The 25,669-nt window shown below is 47.6% G+C and overlaps 2 protein-coding genes across 3 annotated transcripts; both read right to left on the bottom strand.

Moving 5' to 3' along the window:
* Positions 1-6,852: 6,852 nt before the first annotated feature.
* On the bottom strand, positions 6,853-12,057 carry Fbxo39 (F-box protein 39). The gene is given in 5 exon segments (XM_037200833.1): positions 6,853-7,192; positions 7,739-7,915; positions 8,415-8,434; positions 8,437-9,519; positions 11,376-12,057. Coding segments are annotated over 4 exon segments (1,329 nt in total). The 5' UTR covers positions 9,440-9,519; positions 11,376-12,057; the 3' UTR covers positions 6,853-7,063.
* Positions 12,058-12,163: 106 nt separating this feature from the next.
* Xaf1 (XIAP associated factor 1) lies at positions 12,164-25,360 on the bottom strand. 2 transcript variants are annotated; one of them, XM_028888719.2, is made up of 6 exons: positions 25,041-25,360; positions 23,290-23,425; positions 22,136-22,331; positions 19,968-20,053; positions 17,567-17,884; positions 12,164-13,389 (listed from the first exon to the last, which is right to left on the bottom strand). In XM_028888719.2, the coding sequence occupies exons 1-6, from the start codon at positions 25,070-25,072 to the stop codon at positions 13,348-13,350; spliced, it is 810 nt and encodes a 269-aa protein (XP_028744552.1). In that variant the 5' UTR covers positions 25,073-25,360; the 3' UTR covers positions 12,164-13,347. The 2 variants fall into 2 exon arrangements, with proteins under 2 accessions (XP_028744552.1, XP_028744553.1); XM_028888720.2 differs by having other exon boundaries at positions 17,619-17,884.
* Between the last annotated feature and the right edge of the window lie 309 nt (positions 25,361-25,669).

The raw sequence follows: 25,669 nt of genomic DNA, 5'->3' as shown, positions 1-25,669 counted from the left end.
GTATGTCTGTGTGTCTCTCTCTGGAATAGCTGTTTGGGTAATGTGTACAAAAGGGTATTCATCTATTGTAGAAGAGGGATATTTTACATGTACAAAAGATTGCTTCTTTGGGGAGGAATTTTTTTTAAAGTTTCTTTTTTCCCATTGGCATACAAAACAATGTTTTGTGATCACATTTTCATGTCTACATATGATTGTACTTTGCTCAAATTGACCCTCCACTACCCTCCCAGTTCCTCCCACCTCCTGCTGGTTCTTCTCCTCCCCTCTAATGGTTCCCTTCCGTTATGTCATACCTACGTATGTCATTTATCTGTATATTTGCATATGATATATTTTGTCTTGCTTCTTTTGAGTTAGTGACAACCTTCCCTTCCCCCTCAAAACAGTGACATCCATAATTCCAAAAGCATCAGAATTGTCAGCAAAATTTGTTGGAAATGCAGGATATTGTGTTAAGCGAAAGAAGCCAGACACCGAAAGCTAAATATTTTATGCTGTCATTTAAATATGGAAGCTGGAAAAGTCGTTCTTAAAGAGAAAGGGAGTATAACAGAAACTGTTAGAGGCTGGGAAATGTGGACGCAAATAGAGGCTGGACAGTGGGTACAGAAATACGGTTAGATAAGATATGATCTTCCACAATGAGACCATGAGGGCTTGTGGTCTGCAGCAACTGATCAGACATTTGTTGGAAGAATGAGACACAAGGGCATGGCAATGCTTTGGGTCCTGATGTGGCTGTCACATACTTTGCACAAGGACTGAGTCATCACTCTGTGTCCCATAAACATGGATGATGGTAAATCAGCTAAGGAAGAAAAGAATGTAAGTAAGCAGTAAAATATCATAAAGACACAGTCCTATCTTTGACTTTACTCCAAATATTTGGCTTGAAAGAGTTTCATTGCTTAAACCAAAGGTCTTTGAGGTCAAGGGTTTGTTCCACAGTTCCAGACCCCACAGGTAAAGAACTAGGTTCTTGGGCAAGTTCCTGCAGTAGTGGCAGCAGAGAATAAAACACAACAGGAAAAGAAGCCCGCTGGACTTGGAGGTAAGAACTTCACGTTGTCTTTGTTTTTGAAACTCACTGTAGTACTCAGTCTGGCCTTGAACTCCTGAAAACCTCCCGTCTCAGCCTCTCGAGGGCTGGATAACAGAAGTTCACCACCAATCTTGTTTTGTCTTTTCCTGTGCTGAGGATGGACCCCAGGGACTCATGCATGCCAAGCGAGTGCTTTCCCCCTGAGCTGCACCCCAGCCCAAGCTAAGAGCATTTTAATCACAAGACTTTGGAGAAGCAAAGCGTGAACTGTTTGCACTGGAATTCCACTGGCTAGGGACAGGATAACCTGAAGAGAGGTGGAACTGGGATAGGAGGTCAGCGTATAGGGAGAAGCACTTTTTTTTTTTTTCTAGGAACCACTTGATGGGGGTTTGGCAGCTTGGATTGTTTCTTTGTTTTGTTTTTGTTTTTCAAGACAGCTCCGACTGTCCTAGAACTCGCTTTGTAGACTAGGCTAGCCTCGAACTCACAGAGATCTGTCTACCTTTGCCTCCTGAGTGCTGGGATTAAAGGTGTGTGCCACCACTGCCCAGCTTGGGGTTTTAAAGCCAAGCCTTTAACATACATTCCAGCATGTGAAACTGTCTCTACTGCTTTAGACACAGATGCTCATGGATTAATCCTCCTTAACTCCCTTCCCATTTCCCAGACCTTGTAATGAAGATATTCTAACATTAAAAGTAGGTGTTTTGCTTGAATGCATGTCTGGGCACCACATGTGTGCCTGGCACCTAAGGAGGCCAGAAGATGGCACCAGATGGAACCATGGAGCAGAGTTGCCATGTAGCTGCTGGGAACTGAACCTGGGTCCTCTGGAAGAGCCACCAGTACTCTTAACTGCTGAGCCGTCTCTCCATTCCCAATACCCTAACATCTCAGCTGTGTTTTATATCTTACACAGTAGCATTTTGGGGCTAAGCAACGCACCGCAGAAATTTCCATTGACCCCTTCTTCTTCATGAATGACAGAATAATGGTTTCCAAATCTTCAGGGTGTGGGAACATTGCTCTGGAGTTGGTTTAGGTGACACTTCCAGCACTTTCTAAGTGACTTGGCTAGTTTCTCCTTTCTGGGGTTGCAGTGAGGGAGGGACTGTGCGAATTCATTCTTCACAGGTAATGACTGTCGTCTGTCCATCATGAGCTGTGTTGGGGGACACAAGAGGGGATGAAGCTTTCCTATTTTATTGCTTACCTGGAAGACAGAGATCTGGGCTCTAAATCTGGAAACTAGGGCATTGGGTCTGCCACCAACAAGCTGGTGACGGTGGGTAGGGCGCCTTCTTTTCATGAATCTATTTCCTCATTGACCGAACAATAGAAAAGCAAGCATTTATTGAAAATCTATGAACCAGGTTCATATATATTTGTTTAATCTGAGGAGTTAACACACAATGATTGGCAGGCCAGATCTCACACCTGTGTTCCTTGACTTCTAAGGCCAGGTGTTTCGGGGCAATGTGGCCACTCATGTCCATGCTCAGCACCACGGATCTGAGTCGCAAGGTTTGCATCCTAAGAGCCTTAGGGATGTGGGATTTCTCAGCTCCTATCACTTTAAAAATACCTAAAACTAAGGCTTTTATTTAGGGTCTCATAAATTAGTGGCCTAAACAGTCTGAGAACCCAGGTCTTGGGGACCCTGGAGCTCCAGCCCTGGAGTCTTCCCCAAAGAAAATCTGCTTTGTCTGAGGGTGATGGCTTGCATCTTAGCTTAAGTCTCTGCAGCACTACTTTACGTCCTTGAGTGTTAGTCAAGCCTGAACAACAAGACACCATAGGACAAGGGGCCTACAAACAGTAGATGCCGTCATTAGAAAAGGTACTCACTTAAAAACGTGCATTTGGGAATCTCTCTGGCTCTGATTTTCCCACCATGGTTCTCCTGATCTTGATTGCATTTCAATTTCCAGGGGAGCTAGAATATTTTTGCAGTAGCTCTCTTATGGTAGGGGGATCTGGTGAGACCATTCTTTCAAGGGGCCCATGAGTTGAGAATTACTTTAACAATCACACCAAGGTGTTACGTATCTTTCTCATTCTCATTGCCTCTGCAGGTCTTCCAGGGGTGGCATGGTGTGAGATGTGGTATTAGGTCAATGCAGAGTCAGGGACGGGAACTGGAGCATCAACTATCCAGCTGGATATGACCAAGTAGTACAGACCTTAAAGTGAATCTACTCTTTTGTAGAAAACATGTTCATGTTGTGTGTGACTCTGAAGTTATCTATTCTTATATCAGTGATTCTCAATCCATGGGTCGAGACCCCTTTGGGGTCATAAGACTCTTTCACAGGGGTTGCCCAAGACTACAAGTAAATATTAGGTCTGTCTGCCAAATGGTCAGATTTCCAGCTGAGGGGTCCTTCTAATCCCTGAGCCACACAGGACTGGCTTGCTCTCCAGGGCACTTCAGTTTCATCATATTATGATGTTGTAAGGCATCTTTTCCCATCAGACCTGGGAGCTTCCTACAGGTGGGAGCCCCCTTGCCTTCACCAGAATGATCTCTTCTGAAGGGCAGGCAAACATTAACTGTCTCTTCCAATCAGCATCTAGGGATAGTTCCATAGAGTGGCTGTGAACTTCAACAAAGGTCTGAGAAGCATAAGTATGTCTTATCAAAAGTAAGGCAGGGAAAAACTGACTCTGAAATGAACCAACAAGTTTGTTTCTCCCAAGACAGGGTTTCCCTGTGTAATAGTCCTGGCTGTCCTGGAACTCACTCTGTAGACCAGGCTGGTCTTGAACTCATAGAGATCTGCTTGCCTCTGGCCACCACTGCCTGGCTACTGTAGCCATCTTACAGCTACTGAAAAAGAGAACAGAATGCAACTTTGTGCACAAATGTCTCAAAGGAATAGACAAATGGGCCAATGGAATAAATAGTTCCCAAAAGGAGAAATGCAAATGGCAATAGTGTTTTAAAAAGTATCTAATACCTCTAGCCCTCAGGGAGATGCAAATTAAAACTACTTTGGAATACCACCACATCTCAGTTAGAACGGCTATCATCAAAGAATCTGACAACAGATGCTGGTGAGGATGCAGAGAAAGAGGAACCCTGGATTCATTACTGATAGGGAGTGCAAATTAGTACAGTTGTTAATGGAAATCAGTATAGAGATGTCTCAAAAAACTGAAAATAAAATTACCATGTAACTCAGCTATACCACTTCTGGGCATAAGCCCCAAGGACTCACTGTCCTTTCATAGAGACACTTGCACGTCCGTGTTTATTGCTGTTCATGTTCATGGTGTCTAGGCAATGGAACCCATCTCTATGCCCATCAACAGATGAATGGATAATGAAAATGTGGCTGTGTCTTAGTCAGGGTTACTATTGCTGTGATGAAATACCATGACCAAAATCAACTTGGGGAGGAAAGGGTTTATTTTGCTCATAGTTCCATATCACTGTTCATCATCAAAGAAAGTCAGGACAGGAACTCAAACAGGGCAGGAACCTGGAGGCAGGAGCTGAGGCAGGGGCTCATAGAGGAGGGCTACTTACTGGCTTGCTCACTATGGCTTGCTCAGCTTGCTTTCTTTTTACATCATTTTTTTTAACTATTTTTTTTTTCATTTATTTTACATATCAACCACAGCTTCCCCTTCCTCCTCTCTTCTCATTCCCTTCCCCACCTCTCATGTATCCCCCCTCCCCAATCCACTCCTCCTCTGTTCAGAAAGGGGCAGGTCTCCCATGGGAGTCAACGAAGCATGCCATATCACACTGAGGCAGGACCAAGCTCCTCCCCCTGCAAAAAGGCTGGGCGAGGCATCCCTGCATGGGGAATAGGTTCCAAAAAGCCAGCTCATACGCCAGGGACAGAACCTGATCCTAATGCTAGGGACCCCACAAACAGACCAAGCCTCACAACTGTCATCCACATGCAGAGGGCCTAGGTCGGTCTCATGCTTTCTTCTATAACCCAGGACCACCATTCTGGGATGACACCACTCACAATGGCCTGGGCCCTCCCCGTTACAGCCCGATCTTATGGCATTTTCTCAATTGAGGTTCCCTCCTCTCTAATGACTCTAGCTTGTGTCAAGTTAACATAAAACTAGCCAATACAGGCTCATACACACAAAACAACTTTATTTAGCTATAATGACAATGAAATGAAACTATGAAATTTGCAGGAAAGCAAATGAATCTGGAAAGTATAATATTAAATAAGGTGACCCAAACTTAGAAAGACTGAAGCCACATGCTCTCATATGTGGATCCTAGCTGGTAATGTATGCATGTATATATGTAAATGAAGGTAAATGTGGGTAAAACTTAAGGTATTTGAAAAGAGACCAAGAGAGAGTTAAAAACAGATAAAGGAGGATGTATGATGATGAGGGTGAAGGGTAGGTTGGGGCCAAATGAACACATGATTTAAGAAAAGAGACTTGAGGGATTTACAAGGGGGATAGTGAACAGAGGAGGGAGAGGAAGAGGAGAATTATCAAACACTTTGTTTGATAATGCTATAACAATATCTCATATTTGATAGGTCAATTTTAAAAAACGAAGAAGCAGACTGGGCAGTGGTGGTGCACGCCTTTGATCTCAGCACTCGGAAGGCAGAGGCAGGCGCATCTCTGTGAGTTCAAGGCCAGACTGGTCTATAGAATGAGTTCCAGGATAGCCAAAGCTACAGAGAAACTCTGTTTCAAAAAACCATAAATAAACAACAAACAAATAAATAAAAAAATGAAGAAGCTTTAAAAGATATCAAAGGAACAGAAGAAACATTGTGACCCAGCCTCAGGACTCAGTGGTCACTCATATTTAGAGACATGCTAGTTCATGTTCTTAGTTACCAAAAATGGCGTTGTCATTGTAGAAAAGTTGAAAAATAAAGGAAAACATAAAAAAGACAAAAAATACCTACCAAAATTCTACCTCCACTCAACTTTGGTTACATCTCATAGATTTTTAAAATATCTTTAGATGTGTTTTATGTCAGCAATATTATTCTAAATGAGTTTTGTGTTTTTTTTCCTCTTACCATAGCATTAGGACAGGGCACATTACGGATTCATTATAGACATGGGTGTAACTGCCACTTCTAGTCTGTCTTCCTACCTGGGGACTTGAGTGTCCACAGCAGGCTGAACATGATGTCACCTGAATAGAAAACTAAAAGGAGACATGGGCCAAGCCGAGGCAGGAGACTTTGACAGGGCTGATAACTCAGTGCCCGAGTTCCTCTGTGAGCAGTGGTATCTTAAGTGGGAATGGTCCTGCTTCATCCAAGGACATACTGGTGGGTTCTGTGTGTGTGTGTGTGTGTGTGTGTGTGTGTGTGTGTGTGTGTGTGTGTGTGTGATTAGGCCCAGACCAACTCAAGGTCAGGAGGCTCTGACATGAAGGTCAGCCAGGATACAAAGCATTTCTTTTTGTTGTTGTTGTTTTGTTTTTCCAGGGTTTCTCTGTGTAGCCCTGGCTGTCCTGGAACTCGCTCTGTAGACCAGGCTGGCATTGAACTCAGACATTCAACTGCCTCTGCCTCGCAAGTGTTAAGATTAAAGGTGTGCTGCACCACCATTGCCCAGCTACAAAGCATTTGCAAATGGGTAAAGTCGGTTGGTAGGAGGTTTGTTCACTGGCTGGTCACATCTATTCAGGTAAGCAGGAGTCAGACTCCCTTAGCAGAAAACTACTTTGAGTTTGCTCTGTGGCTGAGTGGGACTGTCTAAAACCAAACCAAACCAACCAACCAAACCAAAACAAAACAAAAACTACACCAAACTGCACTTTGGTGACAAAAGGTGATCAGCCGGGATTGTTGGCAAAGATAGCACTTTAAAGACGCTCGGGGGCCTTGCCGTCACCAGCAGTCCAGCCTTTGCCAGGCTGTTCATGATGGTGTAGAACTGGCAAAAAGGAGAGAGAAGAAAAAGGGATGAGGGCATGCGAGTCCCAAATGTAATTCACCGAGAACCAGGTTTTCAGGTCCCAAGTGCGTCTAGATGTCTTCCTCTGGAGAGCACTCTTTACATCATGGGGTAGGCGATGACAAAATAGTTGAGTTCTGAATCGATCAGCTTTCTGTATTTCCTGTAAATTTCCCGTAGGGTCCTGTCCTCTTCATTTGTCTCATATCGGTTTGTATAAATTCTCACCTGTGCCGATAAAGAAACAGCACACACACACACACAGAGAGAGAGAGATGACTGTATCACTTAAGACCTGACAAACATCTAAATGCATCTACACACACAATTAATGGTTGAATCGGAAAAAGCCTAGGCACAATTTCCCTTGGTATCCGTGAGGGATTGATTCCAGGACCCCCTTTGGAATCTAAGGTGCATGCGTGGCTGCTCAAGTCCCTTCTGTATAATGGAACAGTGTGTGCTAATTATCTCTGGGTTGATTATGATACCTACTATAATGTGAATGCTATGCTTAGGCAGTAACATCAAAAAAATATACATCTTTGGGAAAGACAAAGTTGGCTGGCTTCGTGGACGTAGAGCCCACGGGAGACCGAGCAGAAGAGATGTCCAGATCCTGTCTGTGGGGCTGGACGTCTCCCACGGACAGAATCAAGGGCAGTGCCTGTCTCGGGTCTGTCTCCTGTCCCAATTTCCAACCTGCATCAGAGCGGAAGTGCCGAGTCTAGATGTGCCCCGCTTCGACCCATGCCAACAGCCGAGGGTGCTCACCTTTAGCGTGCGCAAGGAGCACTGCCCCTCCTCCTGGCTCTTCAGAATTCGCTCCACAAACTTAACGTCCAGGAAAGCCCAGATCTTGAAGTAGAACAGCTTTCGGCAAGCCAGGATGAGGAGATGTAGCTGCTCATCTAGCGACTCGTGATTGTTGTTGAACTCAAATGTTAACTTCTAGAAAAGCACCGGAGAAGGAGGGTTGAGGGGGGGGGAAGGGGTCAGAGGTGCCGGGACTGCCTGGAAACTTGGAGGTCTCCAGGGACTTAAGTCAAATTTGGCTTTTTGTCAAGTTTGGTTCTTCTCATCCCCAGCTTATTGCTGGCCACAGGAACGAACCACAGGGATGCCTGTTTACTGCTGTGAGCCAGCTGGAAGAGGCTGCCTGCTGCTGGCAAGCACCTCCTGGCTCAGGCTTCACAGCTCTCCAATAAGGGTAAGGGAGGTTTTCTTGATTGACAGCCAGCCCGGAAGTTCCCTGAATCCCATGTGCAGGGAGTGAACAGTGGTCTTGTGAGGAGTGTGTAGGAGGCCTGCGAGTGTGCTTGCTTGGTCGCATCTAGAACTTTGACAAAGAATTAAGTGAGCATGTAGAAGCCTAGCAGAGGACAAATAGCAGGCTTTCCTGTGAGCAATAGCTCCTCACCAGCTCCTGGGGGCCTCACTTGACAATTACCTGCAGGGTGTTCCGGAAGGAGGCAGAATGTCTGTCAGAGTGGGCCGCATGGACCAGTCTGGGTCACTGAAATAGCAACTTCTTAGGCTGATGCTTCTGACTGGAATCTCCTGCAGCAAGATCCGGGCCAGGCGCTCATACTTCATGACTCGCTCGAAGAAGAAGTTCACCTTTAGGTTGCTGGCCTGCCTGGCCAGCTTGGCCCAGGACATGCCCCAAACTACCTGGCCGTGGGGGTCGTGAACGTGGCATTTGATATTCATGGTCCGGAGGGTGCCAGCATTGTTCTCACTCAAGGTCTCGAGCAGCTCGTCGGAGATACAGTTGTAGTTGAGTGTTAGGAACGTCAGGTTGTGGAATGTAGCCATGGCCTTGTTGAACTGGGCGCTGCCATAGACGGCCAGGTGATGGCTGAAGAAGTCCTCAATGTTGAGCTCTGAGGCCAAGTTCTCATTCCGAAGGTAGCTCAAGGAGTTGAGGATGTGGCAGCCTTGCTCCACTGTCAGCCGGGCCCCTTTCAGGCTGAGATGGTCCAGGTGTTTGCCCATTTTCTTTAAGAAAAAACTCAAGCTCTTGATGAGCGAGCCCCTGATGCTGTTTCTCCAGACCAGGCGGTCCAGCTCCAGGTGTTGGATAGAGAGTGACTTTAGGCGGTTGTTACTCTTGCCGAGGCACGACAGGAGGCCTCTCATGGTGACTTGGAACTTCTTGGTCAAGACAGCATTGTAAGGGTTCAGGAACTTGATTTCCAAGTGTTCCAGGTAGCGGCCAAACTTCTTAACGTACCAGAGCGCTGACTCGAATTCAGATGCATGTACCCTGGATGGCCTCCCACTGAACGTGATGGTCCTGTATCGCCAGAGGTCAGCTGAGTACATCATCTGGTTCCACTTTCTGCAGACCAGGGCAGCTCTGGACCTGTCCCTGTCTCCTAGCCACCAGAAAATACGTCGCAGGCACACATCTGGCAGAGTGGCCCAGCAACTCTGCTCTTGGGGCTGGGTCACTTCACCTTCTTCGTCCATCAAAGGACCCGGATGTACAGTGTAGCAGTGTGGTGAGCAGGGCTTCCCAAAATGGGGAAAGAAATACAATCACGTGTTCTCTGTGAGGGATAAAAAAGGAAGACTGTTACCAGCCAAGCAGAAATCAAACTCAATTGAACAAACCTTCTCTGTGCTTCTACTGTACTGTATCAGACACCGGGTCAGACGTAGGTGGTGCATTAGTGAGTCCAGGACACACCCCACACCTGTGAAGACTGCATGTTCATCCAGGGTCACAGACCAGCACCCAACTTCAGCACAGTGAGAAGCTGCCTGTGGTGGCATATTCCTGTAATCCCAGGACTCAGGAGGCTAAGGCGGAAGGCGCATAAGCTCAAGGCTAGCCTGAGCTACACAGCGAGTCCCAGTCACCCTGGACTATGTCTCCAAGAAAACAAAACACCCAGTGAGTGTTAACACAGCAAGAGAAGTGGGGAGACCCAGGCATGCTCACGATATGGGGTGGGGGTGGGGATAGGACAGATAAGAAGTGACTATTTTCCGTGTAAGGAGGAAGAGCTGAGGGCTGCTCAGAAGAGGTGATGTCCGAGATAAGTTCTGAAGGATGAGTAGGCTATGCAGAGCAGACCAGGCTGGCCCAGTGGCAGAGGAAAAGCTGACTGTATTACAGGCAGAGGGAACAGTATGTGTGAAGCCACAGAAGCGTGAAGGCATGTGATGTGCTCACACTGATGGGGGTAACAATTGCTTTCATATCACGAACTTGTAAAGTCTATTTAACAAAACAAACGAGCAAACAAAACTTTGATTGCTTGTAAACGAACTGTCCAAGGTTATGAGCTCTACCAGGGACAGTGTGGATCAAGAGGCCAAAAGGGAATATGGAAAAATGAAGACAAAAACAAAAACAAAAAAATCAAACCAAAAGCTGGGGTGTTGCTTGGTAACAGAGTGCATGTCTAGCACACTCAAAGCTCAGGGTTGATCCCCAGCACTTCATAAACTGGGCATGTGGTGCTTCCCAGAACGGTGTGTGTGTGTGTGTGTGTGTGTGTGTGTGTGTGTGTATGCTGAGTTGGCAGGTGGTGTCACATAATCAAACCCAGGCAAAGTCACAGCCTAGAAGAATATGTCGGTGGGCTACAGAGCTATAGATGTGTGTGTGCGCACATGTGCTGTGGTGTATATGTGGAGGCCAGAGGACAGCCTCTGGTATAGGTTTCCACCTTTCACCTTTTTTGAAACACAGTCTTTTTACAATTTCTCTCTTGCTGTAGATAGCCTAGATTACAACTACAGCTTTATATGGGTCCTGGGGATGGATTCGAACTCTTGTCCCCACACCTGCATGGCCAGTGCTTTACACACTGAGCCTTTCCCTGTTCCTGAGTTAAATACTTTTTCAAGGCTCCCCCAAGTAATAAACGACACCCCCACTGGCAGAAGGTAATGGGACTTAGTGGCCTATCAATTGCTACCGCAATCTTAGTAAATTTCTTTGTGTCTGAATGTCTAGTCTGTTAATAGGAATAGTCATTCCTTTTTCCTAGTTTTGGGATACTTGAACGAGCTGATGTGGAAAATACAGCTGGGAGGTAGAAAGAGCTGCTGTAAACTCTGCTGCCGTAAGTGAGTTGGGGCCAAGGTACTTTTGCATTTTTTTTTTCTGTGAAGATGGGAACATGCCCACTTTGCAAATAGAGAATTGGAAGGTGTTGGGAGGTCAAGAAAGTTTCCTAGTGAGGTGGTGTTCTAAGTGTATGGGTGTGGGATTCGAACCTACGCTAGCATTCCCAAACCTCGGCTTGGTCCACCATAATATGACACAGCTGCCAACCAGCGAAAACTTAAGGCTGTCCCATCACCAGGGCAGCCCGCCCCTCCCACGCGGGCCTCGCGGCTGCGCCGGGGCCACAAGCTGCCGGGTGCGTGCGTGCCTTGGGCCTCCCGTTACCAACTCGCTGCGCCCCGCTTGGGCTGCAGGGACGCCGAGCGCGCCTGCCCCTCCGCCCGCGCTGCTGCTCCCACGCCGACTCTGAGAGCAACCTGGGCAGCGCCCTGCCCTCGCAGCGGCCAAGGCCACCGCCGCCTTTGTGACGCGCCGTCACCTACTGGCTCCGCTGGAGCCCGCCAGGTCGGTGGGTCCCAAACCGGGAGTTGCCAGATCCACTGCTGGGGAGGGCGCTGCACAGACCCACCAGGAAAGCGCCAGGCGGAGGCAGGAGGCTGGAGGGAGGCGCACCTTGGGAAGCTCGCCAGGCTCCCTGCTCTTACCTCTGCAGCAGGGAAGAGGTCTGATCCCAATACTGTGTGCTCAGGTCCGTTCCTTCCAGTTGTGACCTCCAGAAGCTCTGGGCCTCCATTGCTGTCCTCAGATGAACCCTCCTTCCGCCCCCACGCTAGCCGTGGGCCTCCACTCTCCTATTCTCAGAGGTAGCCCCTCACCCTCAAAGGGTGGGTTTCAAATCGGGTCTGCAAGCAGATCTGACTTGAACCCAGCAAAGCCTGAGCTCGGTTCCTTTCCCAGTTTCCAGAAGGTGGTGCACATCTAACCGACCCATCTTGCTTGGTGAGTAAGTAACCTTTTTGCTGAAGCCCGGGGCTGAAGGTTGAGCATTCTGTCAGTCCCCAGATAAGCTGCCTCAACCACTTATCCCTTACTTTACTGCTAAAGGTCCCCCCCCTTGTCACCTTGTCACCCTCCTCCTCTCTGAGGTGAAAGACACAGCTCCCACTTCAAAGGAGATGAAGAAACAGTTTATTTTAGAGCCAAATATGAGTGATCATGCCCCAGAAATACAGATTCAGTTTGCCCCAAATAACCATGTTAAAGCAGGGAGACCTTGCTATGGGCCCCAGGTGCCGTACGATGACTTTCTTAGCTGTAGGAATCTGCTCTTATGTTCCAAAACCTTTACTAAGAGTCACAGGATGTTAGGTCACACACAGATGTGGACGACAAGTACCTATTTAAGGGGCTGAGACAGCTCAAGATACTTGGTGCCGGACTGGCAATGAGCTAACCTCTCCACAGCCCTGGAAGTTGTACTCAGTCAGCCTTTGCAGAATGCTCAGTTTGTGGTGGCTGCTTTCTGGAACTTGAATTCTCCATGCTCTACCCTTCCCTCCCCCTCCCACTTCCTTTCTCTTACTGTATCACCCCCCCTTGAGCCCCCACACTCCTAACACGTTCTTGTCCTGAAAACCGATGAGGAAGGCCAAGAAAGAGGACAGGAGGAAACTGTGGACAAGGCTGGGGTCTCTCGGAAACCCAGCAGTTGAGTCAAGATACTTAGTCAGGAGTTGAGTGGCAGCACACAAGGCCTTTTCTCCCGGTCATCTGTAGCTCCTGGGCCAACAAGGTCTGGCTCAGAAGAAGGAAAAGGCCTAAGGTCATTTTCTGAAGCTCAACGATTAAAGGCTGACTCTTTTCCTAAATAAAGACCACCCAAAGTGCTGAGATCCAGCATGGCCACGGCTGTTGTAAACATGAGCACACGTCAGCTGTGGTTACCTGCACAAGGCCTGCACATGCATGTGTGTGCCAGCATGTGTGTGCATACACACACACACACACACACACACACACACACACACACACACACACACACACACACACACACACACGAAAGCACTCAGGCATGCAGGCTGAAGACATGAAGGAAGGGAACTGTTGGGAAGAAAGGGGGTTCACAGAGTGGGATGGGGATGAGGGAAGGCAATGGGGATAAGTATGATTACAGTACACTGTAAACGTGTATGAAACTGTCAAAAATTAAAGGGAAAAATTCAACTACAGGGATTGGTAAAGAAAACAAAGTTGTGACCACCATGAGAGGAAGCAGGGAAGCCCGTGTGAACTGGGAAGCCAGTGTGAACTCTTCTGAATCCTAGGACCTCTTTCCTCTGGGGCTAGCTGGTTCTCCTCACTTGTTTTTCTTTTGATGAGCTAACCTCCGGCACTTCTCCTAAAGAAATGGAAATAGATGTTAAAAAGCTTCAAGTGAGAGACAAGTTGCTGAGTTTTTACTGCTTTTCTGTAGCTGGTCCTCCCCACCAACAGGGACTGTCAAAGCCAGGGCTTTGCGAGTGCTAGACCAACACTCAACCACACAGCTAGCTACATCTTAGTCCCCTCCAATGCTGCTGGTTTCTGGTCTCTGGGCGTTGCTGTCCCTTGTTCTGAGGCATGCCTGACTGAGACTGGGATGAAATGGCATCGAAGAGACTTGGGGTAGTGGTTAATGGAGGCGGACATCGTGGGAGAACAGGAAGAGGCGCAGGTAGGGCGTCTTTGCAGCCACTGAAATCAGTGAGCAACACTGTTACTTGGTTAGTGCCAAGTCATAGAACTGAGGCATAGAAGGATGTGTATAACAACACTCCCAGATGTTCATGTTTGCCAACGTGTATATCATAGGGCTGTCGAGTAAAATACAGGATGACCCATTAACTTTCAGTTTCCGAGACTCAAAGAATCACTGTATGAGAGACAATGATTCTCCCTTTATGAGAGTCCGGGAGACTCAAAAGTGTTGAAACAGAGGCAGTTGAAGCAGTTTTACGGCCTTGCAAAGTCTCGAGAGAGAAACGGTAAAAATGGCTAGTGCTCCCATTTGGTGCAGAACAGTGATTTTTATAGTTCTCAGGTGGGAAAAATTGCTGCCCACCTTTCCTCACAGGTTGGCTCTCCAGTTAGATTTTCTAGCATAGCCTCCCAACCCTGGGGGTGGTGGGGTGGTGGGTTGAGATTCACTTCTATCCTAGTCCAGAGGCTCAGTCATGTAGCAGACTAACTTTTCAACCCTGACGTAAACTAAGAAGCACCCTGGCAAATGGGTGCCAGCTGCTAGCCAGAGAAGGCATGGGGCCTCCTGCTTGCTAGCAATTCCATAGCGAGCTCTAAAGGCACTTTTATACTGAAATGCATTTGCAGACGGGAAATGGACCATAATGGTGGATTTCTTACAATTTCTCAGGTCATACTTAGATTAAAACCAGTCTCCATTTCTTTGAAATTCAAATTTGATTGGGCATATCGTATTTCTACTTGCTAAGTCTGTCAAGGATGGAGAAAAGTGGGGAAGGAAATATTCCACTAAGGATGAAATTAGTTCATTTTTTATAAAACTTATACATGCATAAATAAATTAGAAAAAAAATGTCCTCGCTTTTTGAAGGACTGCTCATCTTATAAAGTAAAAAATGGTAAATGGCAGAGTAATGAATATACTAAGATAATGTGGGCGGACAATTCAACCCTGTGGTTCATGTTAGAGAAGATAAGGCTTTGAAAGGATGCCCGAGGGCTACTGGAACTGCTTCCTCAGTGATGTGACTGCGGACATGGGGGGGGGGGGAGAATTAGCTTGTGTGTGTATGTGTGGTGTTGAGGAATGAACCCAAGGCCTTACGCATGATGGACAAATGTTTTGCCACTAACCTATATACCTAGTCCTCTCTCTTACTATTTATATATGTATTTATTTTTCAACATAGGGGATCACTATATAACTTAGTTGGTCTTGAATTCACTATATAGCCTAGGCTGTCCTCAGACTCCTTCTGTCTCAGCCTTCCTTTTTAAAAACAATTGTTTGTGATGTTTGCACGTATGTGCAGATATGTGTGTGAAGGTCCATCCTCCCACGGGTGAAGGTCAGAGGTTGCCATCTTGGTATCTTTTCTTGATTGCATCTCTGCTTTGTTTTGGGACAGGGTCTCTCACTGAACCTCAACATCACTATTTCAGCTAAACTGGCTGGCCAGCGAGTACCTGGGACCCACCTGTCTCTGTTCCCCTAGCACAGGGGTTTCAGGCATGAGTCACTGTGCCTGGTTTTTGCGTGCGCTCTGCAGATTTGAGCTCACATTCTAATGCTTGCACAGCAAGCGCTCTAACCATTGAGCCATCTCCCCAGCCCCGTCTTCCCAAGTGCTGGGATTACAAGAATCCACCTTTAACCCTAGCTGAATCAGCTGCTTTTTTTTTTTTTTGTTAGCTTGACACAGCCTAGGGTCATCTGGGAAGAGGGACCTCAATAGAGAAAAATGCCACCATCACATTGGCCTGTAGGCAAGTCTGTGAGATTATTTTCTTGATTAATAATTGCTGTGGGAGGGCCCAGTCCATTTTGGGTAGTACCATGGGTGCTATAAGCAAGGAGGCTGAGGTCAGGTGAAGGTGGCACACGCCTTTAATCCCAGCACCTGGGAGGCAGAGCCAGGCAGATCTCTGTGAGTTCAAGGCCAGCCTGGTCTACAGAGTGAGATCCAGGACAGCCAGCAAAACTACACAGAGAAAGCCTGTCTCAAAAAAAAAAAAAAAAAAAAAAAAAAAAAAAAAAAAAAAAAAAAAAAAAAGAAAGAAAGAAAAGGAGGCTGAGTAAGTCATAAGGGAGCAAGCTAGTGAGCAGCATTCCTTCATGGCTTCTGTATCAGTTCCTGCTGTGGGTTCCTGCCCTGACTTCCCTGAATGGACTACAAGCAGCAAGGTGAACAAAACCCCTTTCCAAATTGCTTTTGGTCATAGTGTTTTACCATAGCAATAGAAAGCAAATGAAGATATTGAGTTAGTTTGAAAATCAGTTGATATGATACCAAATAATGTCTATTATAACAAAATCCAGTTTTTTTTTTTTTTTTTTTTTTTTTTTAAAGACAGGTTCTCTATGTAGTCCTGGCTATCTAAGAATTCTCTATGTAGAGCAGGATGGTCTGGAACTCACAGAAATCCACCTGCCTCTGCCTCTGCCTCCTATGTGCTAGGATGGTGTGGGATGTCCTGTATGCTGTGAATATATGTTGCTATGATTGATTGATAAATAAAACACCAATTGGCCAGTAGCCAGGCAGGAAGGATAGTGTAAGCAGGACAAGGAGGAGAATTCTGGGAGGTGGAAGGCTGAGGGAGGGAGATGTGGCCAGCCGCCGTGAGGAGAAGCATGATGTAAGATACTGGTAAGTCATGAGCCACGTGGCAAAGTATAGATTTATAGAAATGGGTTAATTTAAGATATAAGAACAGATAGCAAGCAGCCTGCCACGGCCATACAGTTTATAAGTAATATAAGTCTCTGTGTGTTTACTTGGGGGACGCAAGTGGGAGAGATTTGTCCCAACTGCCGGCAGGACACAGGAAAACTTCAGCTACACTAAGATTTAAGGCATGCACCACCACACCTGCCCATATTTTGTGTTTCTTTTAAAATATCAAACAACTAAGGCCTCTAGCCAAGAACTTAAGAGCATAGACTTTGGAGCTTACATTGTAAAGTTCCTCAAATGGTTCTGCATCCCCCCAGTTTTCTCATCTGTAGGATGGGGTTAAAGTAACCTGTCTTGTCTATAAGGAAGGTCAGCCATAGCCAAGCAATGTAACATTGTACAATGTTTGTAACATGCATGGTGGCTGACTACTAATGACAACTCTTATTAATACAAGAAATGGTCTTGGGGGCCCAGAAGATGGCCCAGTGGGTGAAAACATTTGCTATACAAACCTGGCATCTCCTGGAACTCTTATAGAGGCAGAAAGAGAGAAGTGACCCCATAGAGTTGTCCCCTGACCTCCACGTGCTTACCAGTGCGATTCTCCTCCCAATAATAACATTGAAAGAGTAAAGCTTTCTTGAAAAAGAAGATAGTCTTGAATGGAAAACTCAGGACGAGGGAGCCAGCTATAAACCTGGGTGTGCTGGAGGCAAACTACCAGCTGCCTTCACATCTGGAGCCAGACCCTTCGGCTCTTAGGTCTAAGCTGCCTGTCTCCACCTGGAAAGAGCTCACTGACAGCCCTGGGCTTCGCGCATTCACTCCACAACCTTGGGTCATTGCCATGTGTCCGGGCCTGGTATAGCTGTAGACACAGACAGGAGAGATCCAGTTCTACCCTCCAAGGGGACCCAGTGACTGGAAAGGGACACAAACCAGATAGCAAGTGTTGGAGAGAATGTGCATGGGCACAGGGAAGCAGGAAGAAGCATGGGAGGAACTGTCCAGCCACCACACTGGTACACCACCCCCATCTCCCATCCCCCCACTTCCATCCTCTGATCCCCCATTCCCTCCCACCTCTGGGTAAACACTGTGCAGTTAGTTCCCAGCCAGGTGAGGAGGCAGCAGGGTCGAGGGGGAGCTAGGTACCTGGTGCTGATTTAGAACAGGCAAGGGAAGTAAGATGCCACACTGAGAGCACCTCTGAAAGATGTCATAGGCTGCTTCATCTCCTGTAGCAAGAGCAGCCCTCTGCTGGAGCACAGACCTCAAAGGCAGACCCAGGGTGCCATTTTGGTCCTTTGCCTCTTGCTTTGTTGAATTGTTTCTATTTTTTGTCTTTGGACGAACATCTTTGTTCACTGTGGGTGTTTGACTTCCGGTCACCTGACTTGTAAGGGATGGAGGAAGGAGTTTTGGCTTTCCATCCTGAAGATATTTCACGGTCCTTAAGGCTGGACATTGTTTCTGCAAACGTGAATTACACACGAATTAAAATAAATTACTTCAGCTGTAATAGTTGCACAATACAGCTGAGAGAACCTGCAAGGCTTCTCCCTGTAAACACTTGGAGATGATGAAGAAGGGCCAGCAGCATGGCTCTGTGGGTAAGAGTGCTTGCTGTCAAGCCGGAAGACCTGAGTAACTCACATAGTGGAACGAGAGAACCTATCTCCACAAGACCTTCACACACACACACACACACACACAGTAAATAATTGTAAAAAAAAAATTAATCCTGAATAATATGAGGCCGACATTCGATGTTACAGCTGACTTTGCTGGAAGAAAGAAGTCTCAGGTTGCGGGAATGGAGGTTTGGATGTGTCCCTCGAAAATCCAGGTTTGGGGGGCTGGAGAAATGGCTCAGTCATAAAGGGGACTGGCTGGTCTTGCAGAGGACCCGTTTGGTCGGCTCTCAGCACCCGCATCAGGCAGCTCACAACCACCTGTAACTTCAGTTCTAGGGGATCTGATACCTTCTTCTGGCCTCCACAAACACTGCGTGTATGTGGTGCACATACAGATAAGTAGGCACACACACGTATGTAAACACAAATAAAAATAAATCCATCATGATGACGCACGCCTTTAATCCCAGCACTCAGGAGGTAGAGGCAGGTAGATCTCTGTGAAGTCAAGGCCAGCCTGGTCCACAGAGTGAGTTCCAGGACAGCCAGGACTATGGAGAGAAACCTTGTCTCTCCATAGTCCCTAAAAAATACATTAAAATCCAAAGGTTACCCATAGGGTCATAGGCAGCTGCACCTTTGGGAGGTGAAGGTCACAAAGGCTCCTGCCACACACATGGGATTATAAAAGAGGCTTCAAACAGCCTAGCCAGCTGCTTGCTTGCTCTTCTGCCGTCTGCCATGCAAGGCAGCAGCAAGGCCCTCCCTAGACACCAAATGACTACACTCCGAACTTGGAGTGTCAGGCTTCAGAACATTGAGAAACATATTTCTGTCATGTAGAAATTGCCTAGCCTGTGGTCTTGTGTTACAGCAGGGCAAATGGACCAAGACACTGCAAGAGATGTGGGGTTCATCCTGTAACCAGGGGCTTGGATGAGAGGAAAATCCCAGCTGTGAAAGATGAGGAGTGGGGATGAAAAGCCCCTCCCCTGTACGGCACTGCCTGAAATGGCAGGTTTCAGCTGTTGCAATATATATATATAAAAAAAAGAGCTAGCTCATCTCTAAGGTCCCCTAGTTCTGATGTTCTGTGGTGGGTGTTTGTTTTTTTAGACAGTGTCTCACTATGCAGCCCTGGCTGTCCTGGAACTCACCGTGTAGACCAGGCTGGCCTAGAACTCAGAGATCTGCCTGCCTCTGCCTCCCGAGTGCTGGGATATCCTATTTTCTTTCTTTCTTTCTTTTTTCTTTTTGAAGAAAGATAAACAGCTCTCTGTTCCAGGGGCGGGATGGGGAAGCGGGGAGGAGATGAGTTCCTGGGAGAGAAGCTGTGGTGTTTCCCAGGAGGAAGAGCTCTAAGACAAGAGTGCAGCTTGGCTCAGCAATGCACTAAAAAGCGCCCAAGGCTATATGGAGGGCTAAGTCTGGCAGCGCTCGCTCTTCTGTAAAACCAGCCAGTCAGCCAGCCACACCATTGGACATCTCCGGAGTCCCCTTTTAGTACTCAGTATGCTATCGGTTTATTATGGAAAAATGGAAAAGTCCCTTTTCGTCTCATCAGGGAGTTCACAGCTAAGTGCCATATGGACAGAAAGCCTAACAGGGCAGGGCCTGTTGAGGCCCACATTGCAAAGTCTAGGTCCTGAAGGTTGGTGATGGTCGGAGGTGATCAGGGCCATCAGGAGTTGCCAGAACTGCTGCTTGAAGGGATAGGCACAAATGAAAACCAACTATGCATGCCAAATTTGCCCAGAGAACCTTGGAACATAGCAAAACAAAACAAAGTGAAATAACAAATATCAGAACCTTTGATAACTGAGCCGTGCAAAACTGGTCTGGAATCTGCTGTTCACGCCTTGCTTTTGGAGTACGAACTGGGCTAATGCACATCTAAAAAGTGGGACATTGCTACTCACCATATGGGAGACATCCTTATTTTCTGGAATCTTTTGTTTGCAGTAATTGCAATGGGTTTTCCTTCCAGGAGATACAGTTCTCTTCCCTGAGTAATCACAGAAACACCACAAAATGACTGTTCTTGACGATGGCTAGCCCACCTCTCCCCAAGATGCTCCTAAGGCCTGTATTCATGAACATTGACCATCCTTAGGCTAGCCTAGTCAAGGAGAGAACTGGCTGGATGGCCATTTTTACTACAGTGGCACTGATTAAGAGACCTTTTCCTAGAGCAGACCTGTTTTTTCGGCAATTGAAAGGGCTTATATACATAGCTGCCCCAAAGGGACACTAGCCTACTGGAGCGTGGGGCTCTGGCAGGCCTTGCCCTTCTCCCCCACTCCCTCTGCCTTGCTAAAAAAAACCATTAGAATACATTCCTAAAGCTAGCCACCAAGGTCTAGTCCTTTACTTGGCCACTTCCTCCTCCTGAGGCTGACTACCAAAGTCCAGCTATCGAAGTATTGAAGTCCAGCCATCAAAAACCACCTTTGACTCACTTAACATACCCAATTAAAATTAAACACCTCATCCTAACACAGGCTTTCCTTTACCTTTATAAACTGCCATTTTCCTATGGACTAAGTCTGTTTCCTTTTTATCCAGAGGCAATCCTTTGTCCCTCCGGGACACATACCCCTGCCTCCTTTCCCTTGTTCCCTTCCCCTTCTCCCTCTTCCTCTATCTCCTATCTTTTGTCTCTGATTCCCTGCCCTCTGTCCCTCTGAGGCAAATGAATATGCTTTGTGCTGAGAGCTTGGTCTTGGGGTCCTGAGTCGATACATTTCCTTTCATGCCCAGACTGCCTAATTGAACTATTCTCAATTTCCAAGCTCTGTGATCCAACCAGGTTGAGGTTGTGTTGTACTGAAGATGTCAATGAACTTGGTGTTGGGAACTGTTGGGTGGGTGGGAGGCCAGGCACAATAGAGTGAAGGAAAAGTACACAAATCTCATACTTCCTAGCTTTCTATTGGCCAATTTTGATCTTGGGTAGAGTGAGTGTTGACCTGGTGGGACTTACTAAGGGGTTTCACAGTTTCTCCACATGCCATCATGTTGTCAAAACAACAATGGAATCAACAAAAGATGTGAAACATTGGCAACTGTGTTCTTGGCAAACACTCCTATAACAAGGTCATTGAATTGGGTCAACAGTCTATAGAGAGATCAGTGGTAGAGCACTTGCCTAGCGTGGATGAGACTCTAGGTTCAAATCCCCCAGCGCTGGAACTGGAGAGAGAGGTGGGGGAGAATCTGAAGTGATACTGGAAAGCTGATATATGAAGCTACAGTCTGGAGCTGCAGCAGCCTCCCATCTGGCCATTGCTAAGTGCTGTGGTTTGATGTAAACACCCTACTCTCTTGGTGAGCTGATGTGTTTGAACATTTGGTTCTTAGCTACTAATGCTCTTTTGTCAAGTTGTGGCACCTTTATGAGGTAGAGCCTCACTGGAAGAAGTAGGGTGCTGGGTGCAGGCCTTGAGGTTTTGTAGCCCAGCTCCATGTCTTGTGCTTTCTGCTTCCCACTGTGGGTTCAGAGTGACTGACCAGTGCCATGTCTCACGTTCCCACCATCATGCCTTCCCCAATGTAATAAGACTGTTTGCTCTCAAACCATAAGCCTCAGTAAATCCTTTCTGCCTGAAGCTGCTTCTGCTTCTTACAGGTTTTTGTTTTGTTTTGTTTTTTTTTAAATCACAGAATGATAAAAATAGGCAATACACTCAGGTGGAAAAGGAGGATCTAGGCTTAGTGCTGGAAGCTGGACTGTCCATTTTTATTCGTTTCCTGATCTCTTTGTGTATTTTTCATCTGTAGGATGACTTGGGTGGCCTTACCAGGCTAAGATTATGTCTTTAGAATGTGAAGAAAGCCCTTCAGATTTAGGATTGCCCATGGCTTTCTCTCCCTCTTCTCTTCCACCCCACCCCTGGCCTCTTGTTTTCCCTGGATAAGTCACTGAAGGGCACTGCAGACACACAAGAAGGCTGCTCCAGTCCAATACAGAATTGGACACTCTCTTCTCCCCTGTGCTGTTAAGGGTTCCTGTCCTTGCATCCTGCCCAGGAGACTGTCTGGCCCTGGAAACTATCCTCCCCCTCTCCAGCTTCTTTCTGATGCTCACCTTCTTCAGACCTGGCCTTTGCGCTCAGACACACCTCTTTGTGCTGGGCCAACACTCGGAGTATGATGGGCTGGTTGCAGTGTGGACAACGCTCTGTCCGGCCGCCACAGTGGGACTCGTGGACATCCAGCTTGCTGAGGTGCACAGCCAGGTCACAGAATTTGCACTTGGCAGGATGCTGTTGGATGTCCTTGGTCTGTGGGAAGATGGAGGACATGGGACCAACTGCACATACTGATGACATAGTGCAGACTACCCAAACTGTGCTGGCTAGTTTTATGTCAACTTGAAACAAACCAGAGTTATCTGAAAGGAGGTAATCTTAATTGAGAAAATGTCCTCACAAGATCCAGCTCTAGGACATTTTCTTAATTAGTGACTGATGGGGGAGGGCCCAGCCCATTGTGGATGGTGCCATCCCTGGGCTGGTGGTCCTGGGTTGTATAAGAAAGCAGGCTGAGCAAGCCATGGGAAGCAAAGCAGTGAGCAGCACCCCTCCACGATCTCTGCATCAGCTCCTGCCTCCAGATTCCTGCCATGCTTGAGTTCCTGTCCTGACTTCCTTAAGCCAAATAAACCTTTTCCTCCCCAAGTTGCTTTGGCCACAGAGTTTCATCAAAGCAGTAACCCTAACTAGGATACAAACACATGTACACAGAGATGCGGGTTCTAGCCTCGGCCCCTGGCCTCTCGGGCTAGTCATGCTTCACACTTGGGTCCACGAGATCCTAGAGGATGGAGACCTCTCTTTCCTCTAGCACCTAACCTAGGCCTCAAAAGGTGTTTTTGTTGGACCAGTTTGAATCTAAATGATTGCCTGAGCTTGATTCTCAGATAAAGCCACAGGAGAGATTGATTTAGAAAAGTAGGAAAGAAGACTGAGCTGGGCCCATCTGCCTCCTCCTTACAATTCTCTAAAGGATGTTTAGCCTTTCTTAAGATGGACCCCTTGCCTTGCCAGGCCGGGAGTTCCACAGCAGAGAGTAGAAAGGGGAAAAAATGGGGCAGCCTCAATGTAGCACACACACAAAAACCTTTTCTCTTCCCAAACTGAGGTCAGACACGGAGGGGTGAAATGACTTTCCCACAGGGCCAGGAAGGACTGGGCTCCAGCTCCTGACCCCAGGCCTCTGTCCAGACTGCCACCTGCTCACCTGCTGATGCACAGCTTCTGCGTGCTTCTTCATCTTTGACTTTGGGATGGGCTCCTCACATTCCGGGCAAAGGACCAGGAAGCGCAGGCAGTGGGCCTCGTGGAGGGCGAAGTGGACAGAGGCCACATTTCTTTTGCTTCAGGATAAAGTGAGGGAGAAAGAAAGGCTTGTTGTCTTAATATAAAGCATGAAGCTTTGTTGCATACCTAGGACCAGCTCTTCCCAGACCTTCAAGCATGGAAAATACCGTGACGCCAATGATACTCTCCTGCCCTGCTTGTGCTGGTGAAAAAGCAGAAAAATTCACCATCATAAAATAATGGTGAGGGCAGTCTACAAAGTACTGCACTACCCAGGAGAGTGGACAGGAAGGGATGGTAGATAGGGGTTACCAGGGCAACAGGGCAACTTTCGAGAGTGATGATAGACTCATTTCCTAGGTTGTGGGATGGTTTCACAGGTATGTAATGTATGCCAAAGTGTGTGCTTTAAACATATGCAAGTCAGCTGTGCCTGTTGCCAAAGGTTTGTAATCCCAGCTGTTCATGAGACTGAGACAGGAGGATGGCTAGTTCAAGGCCTACCTATGCAATAGATTTCGAGATCAGCCTGGGCAAGTTAGTGAGACCCTGTCTCAAAATGCAAAGTAAAAATAGAGGTGGGGATACAACTCAGTAGAGTGATTGGCTGCTCTGCAATACCCTAGACTTAGTGCCAAGTGCTCCCCACTCTCAGAGATGGAGGGAGGTGAAGTTTATCCTTTTCCATTTATCTCTCAGTAAAGCCATCATGAAAACAAAATAACATATCAGTTGTCCTGCGGTCACCACTTTCTACATGGGTGGAAACAGCTTTCAGAATCTCCAAGGGTTTCCCAACTCTCCAAGAGCAAAAGCCCACCCAGCTGTCTTCTGTCCCTGGGCTCTCCTGGGACAGCTATGCAGAGAGATGCTGCGACCCCGGGGGGGGGGGGGGTCTGCTAGCGCAGGGTGTTCTCACTGGAAATGTGTAGTGGATAGTTGTTCTATGACCTTGCTGCTCCTTTTACCCACTCATGCTGATGGCCCTGAAGGGCCAGCTGTCCACGGGAGGTGCCCCAGGGCCTAGTACCTGGGCCATGTTCACAGAGGGACATGGAAAGTCTCACTGCTGTTAGCCTGATCAGGCTGTCCCCACAGCTGCACAGGGTGACGTCTCCTTGCTCTGCTTGCTCTCTGTTCTGCCTACCTACACACTCAGCACTTCTTCCAGAGTCCGGAGATCCTGGGGAGGCTTAAGCCAGTGACTGCAGCAGGTAGGTTCTGCTGAGAGACAGTCTCCCTTTACTTGGAGATGCGGTCCCTGCTCCCTGCTCTGTCCTCCAAGTTCTACCTCACAGCTCCTTTGTCAGGTGGGAGGGTGGGAATAACCCTGGAGCACCTTTCCAGGTCCCTCTCACAGATGGGTGGGAAGACTATGTTGCCAGGGCCCCACACTAGGACCTAAGCTTCACCAGGAATGAATAGCCTGCCAGGGACAAGTCCCTGGCTACTTGACTTCATGGCTGACCAGCCAGCCTGAAACGCCCATGCTGAGGGAGTGTAGCATCACTAACCACACTCAAGAGATCTAGTTTTGGCCTCCTCACCCCAGGAGTTCCAGTCCCTTCTGGCTTGCCCTCTGGTGTGTCCCTCATCCCCCTCACTTCAGAAATAGCTTTCTCTGCTCTGCCCCTCTCTCTCTGGCCAGCCCTGGAGAGAGTGCTTTCTTACCAGTTTCTGCACACCTGGAAGTCAGCCTCCATGCTCTGCTCCTCGGAGGACTTCTGTGGAGTTTCCTTTACTGCACACAAGAAAACAAAACTGAAAGTGTTTCCCCAGCCTGGCTCACAGCAGCAGGGAGGAGGGGACTTGGAGAATTCTCAGCCCAGGGCGGTTCCCAGGTCCCTGTAACTGGACACTCCCAGAAGGCCACTCTGCAGCATGATCTAGTCCCCCCTCATCCCGAGCTACTGTGACTGTGACCTCCAGGTTGGGGGTGAGCAGGCAGGTCTCCTCTGGGCAGCACAATGGCTCCTTCCTTCCTCCCCCTCCCTCCCTGACTGGTTTCACTCTATCTGGATCCCCACCCCTTTCTCAACCTGTGACATCACTCCTCCACGCTGCCCCTGTCTGGTCCATCCTCCGGTGTTAAGCTCCCTGAGGAAGCAGCCCCTGCACCTGCACCCTGCTTGGGTTCCAGTTTATAGAGACTGAAAACAAGGTCTGTGAGGAACTGGGTAGGGGGTACAGGGTGCTGGATGCTCAGCCTATAGACTTTGGGGCAAGTCTTGGGAGTGGTCATGCATAACTCCCGAGTTTGTCCTCTGCTGCAAAAAACAGTGATGACAAACACGCACTTA

Source organism: Peromyscus leucopus, chromosome 8b, assembly GCF_004664715.2.
Source record: "Peromyscus leucopus breed LL Stock chromosome 8b, UCI_PerLeu_2.1, whole genome shotgun sequence".
Taxonomy (NCBI): Eukaryota; Metazoa; Chordata; class Mammalia; order Rodentia; family Cricetidae; genus Peromyscus; species Peromyscus leucopus.
The sequence above is the reverse complement of the archived record's forward strand: the minus strand, read 5'-3'. Positions and strand labels throughout refer to the sequence as shown.